Source organism: Triticum dicoccoides, chromosome 1A (genome assembly GCF_002162155.2).
Source record: "Triticum dicoccoides isolate Atlit2015 ecotype Zavitan chromosome 1A, WEW_v2.0, whole genome shotgun sequence".
Lineage (NCBI taxonomy): Eukaryota > Viridiplantae > Streptophyta > Magnoliopsida > Poales > Poaceae > Triticum > Triticum dicoccoides.
In genome coordinates, this window is record NC_041380.1 from 20,352,394 (window position 1) to 20,355,549 (window position 3,156).

Sequence of the window (3,156 nt, forward strand, 5' to 3'; positions counted from 1 at the left end):
ACACTTGCCAAAAAACAAAAGACATTCGACAAACCTCGTTCAACACACACCCTTCATGCAAAGCGAGCTTTTGCAAGTGTTTTTCATCGTGCACTCGGCGGTATGTTTGCTGAGTGTTTTTTATGGCACTCGGCAAATGTTTGTATCGGGTAAAAATCATTTAGTGGAGGATAGAAACTGCGGAAATGAAACGGTTTCCCGAGGGTAAAAACTCGGGAAAGCTAATGAACAGCACAAAATAAAAGCCCATCACCGGACTCGTGCTCCATTTCAAACAGTTACTGCACAGCACCGCTGAGCCATCAACCGAAAGTGTGCGGTAAGACCACATATGCAACAGTGTGGAGTGACATGCACATTGTAAACATGCATTTATCAAAGTAGGAACTGTGACTTATGTGGACATTCACACTGCAGACGGTCTATCAGGCTTGAATGACAGCGATGTGCATCAGACCACAAACGATCATTTTTTGGCCTAGCTCATCGCACATGTTCAAGTTGTAGGGACCTTGTATGTTGTATAAATTGCACATGGTTTCTAACCTAACCATGGGCGACGAGGTGTGATAAAAGACTTGTTGTATACAAAAATCCTTACATAATAGTTATATTCCACTTTTAAAAAATCCTTACATAATAGTTATATTCCACAAAAATGCCAAATTCTCTAGCGAGAATAAAACGTTCTTACTATGAACAAAAACATAAAAGTATCACATGATGTCTCTTCTACTATTTGCTTCCAGAATTTCAGCCATAACTATCCTGAGCGGACGTTCCAGGAAAACAATATTAGAGTGGGTAACATTAACAATCTTGACGAACTTGAAGTGTATGTTACTCAGTTGTTGTTGCTTGCTCATTTCTTTCACGAATGCCAACAAGCTAACTTTGTTGATGACAAGGTCACCATCACCATACACATAGTCTGGCTGCACATCGAAGTTACTATCCCAGTATACTGCCCGGTCTGGGGTTTGGATACCGACACCACTGAGGTATGTTGTTGGCACCATTGGAGCATGAACCGTTAGTTTCATCGGAAGAACCTGTTTTATGATGTTAGTGCTGATACCAAGTGCTGTAAGAAAATCCGTGTAGTCATACCCCGAGTAGTTCCTATGTTTGGTGACTACAAGTGGCTGGTGACCAAAAACCCTATGGGACGGGAAAGATGTAAGGGAAGTCGGAAAAGTTCTCCACATTGGCCTCAAACCCAGCCACGGCACCGCCGGTACACGAATGACTGAAGGCCCCGAGGCGAGGTTCCTGAGCACCTCCAAAAATCCCGTAGGAGGTGTGGGCGCGATTAGGACAACGTGTTTGATGAATTTTTTCCTCCATGGAAGTGGAGTCAAATTGACAAAGTCAAGGACAGCCTTGCCACCAAAGCTGTGCCCGAGCAGGATGATGGGCTTGTTCCAATTCTTCTTGCTTGCATGATGCACCAGATCCTTGACACGGGCGAAGTAGTCGGTGTACACACGAGATGGCTGGCCGGGTGAAAGTGGAGCGTGACGTATGTCGTAAGGAGCTCCAAAAAGGGTATCTCTGTCGCGATACCCTACTGCCTCCAGTGCTTTGCGGAGTTTCAACATGCAAAACATGTCAAGGTTACCCCTGGCGAACATATATATTAACATAAGGCCAATTTCCAGATCAAGAACTCTCAGAGTACACAGGAAGAAACAATATATACATACCAAGTACATGTAGTAAAGGAATTAGTTGCTGATCAAGGGATAACTTGCATATCAACTTACAGTTTGACCTTTGAGGTGAAACTGTAGGAGGAGCCGAAGTCCGGCACACGTGTCTCGACACCGGGCTGGTTTCGGAACTCGTTGAGGACGGGGTCGTACACGAGGCTCATCTGCTCTTGTATGCACGGCAGGTAGTCATGGTCAAGAACGTCCTGGGTGTTGTTCCAGAGCGGGAACCACCCCTTCCCCTTGAACGCACCGCAGCGCGGCAGCGATGGGGTGTAGTCGTCGGTGAGCCGTGCATCCAGGTTGGGGCAGCTTATACCAGGGAATAAGATTATCGGGTGGTAGACATGGAGCTGGCCCTTGCCGGCACTGTCGCCGAGGGCGCCGTCATCCGTGAAGAGGTAATTGCTGAGGGGAGGCGGAAGGAGAAGGAGCAGCAGCGGTAGCAACCGAAGGAACTGTGCTTTCATGGCCATGGCTGCACTACAACAACCCTGTTAGTACACGGTTGTTAGATGCGGGTCATTTATATATAGTGTTGGGCAGTGGAGCCTGATCCGAGAATGTGCGTTCAATCTTAACGCGGACACGTGTACTTCGTACTCCTACAGCTAGAAAATCAATCATGCACGGGCTGTTACTTATATATTTGGAGGTCATAAAATATCTTGATTTATTTAGTTTTGCACCTCACTCTTTGTTCTAACTAGATGACCCGTTGCGCCAATGGCGCAAAGGCCGACAGCAAGCCAAATATTGTAAGAGTGGTGATACGAAAACTCAGTCACAGATCGAAATAATGAGTACTTACTGCTAGTTATTGTTTCTGTTCATGATTATTGTTTCTCTGTGCTAAATGATAGTGCTATATCCCTTGAGTGGAAGGTGGACGCTGCTAGGTAGAGCATGCCTCTTCCTTGCTTAGCATATTTGTTGTTCCTGGTGAGTACTCGATGTTTGAAACAGAGAAAGTAGTAAAAACAGATAAGTATAAATAAAGGTGGCATTATGCATATTAATAGATCGATGAGGAACAGAAGCAGATGTTATATAGATAAAAGCATAGGTGGTAGCTGTTCAAAAGCAACAGATAGCATCGTCAAAAAACAGAGGAAGGTTTCATCCTATAACAGAGCTTGATTAGTAGTCCTTAGAATGCTAGATGATAAGCAGATGGGCAAAGTCGGGCTATGCATTTATGCATCAACACTCTTTCTCACGTGTGGCTAACTCATCCTTGCGCCAGCCGAGAATTAAACTCAAGACCTCTTTGCTCCGATACCTTGTAAAGATATTCCTATCAACCAACTATCCAGAAGACTGGTCTGATAGGAGGAGGAGATATAATATACTTAACACCCCCATTCACATCCGACGTGGATATGGAATGATCTACACCTCCCCCCATGCCCGACATGAGCGTGGATAAATGATTGGGGGAAAT

The 3,156-nt window shown here is 45.1% G+C and overlaps 1 protein-coding gene across 1 annotated transcript; it reads right to left on the minus strand.

Moving 5' to 3' along the window:
* Nucleotides 1-588: 588 nt before the first annotated feature.
* Nucleotides 589-2,188, minus strand: LOC119351880 (lecithin-cholesterol acyltransferase-like 1). Its single transcript, XM_037618691.1, has 2 exons — nucleotides 1,767-2,188; nucleotides 589-1,623 (listed from the first exon to the last, which is right to left on the minus strand). The coding sequence occupies exons 1-2, from the start codon at nucleotides 2,186-2,188 to the stop codon at nucleotides 717-719; spliced, it is 1,329 nt and encodes a 442-aa protein (XP_037474588.1). The 3' UTR covers nucleotides 589-716.
* Between the last annotated feature and the right edge of the window lie 968 nt (nucleotides 2,189-3,156).

Coding starts and splice junctions, on each gene's coding strand:
- LOC119351880 (XM_037618691.1), bottom strand. CDS start 2,188: ATGGCCATGAAAGCACAGTTCCTTCGGTTGCTACCGCTGCTGCTCCTT. Junction 1,624..1,766: donor TTCACCTCAAAGGTCAAACT/GTAAGTTGATAT, acceptor TATGTTCGCCAG/GGGTAACCTTGACATGTTTT.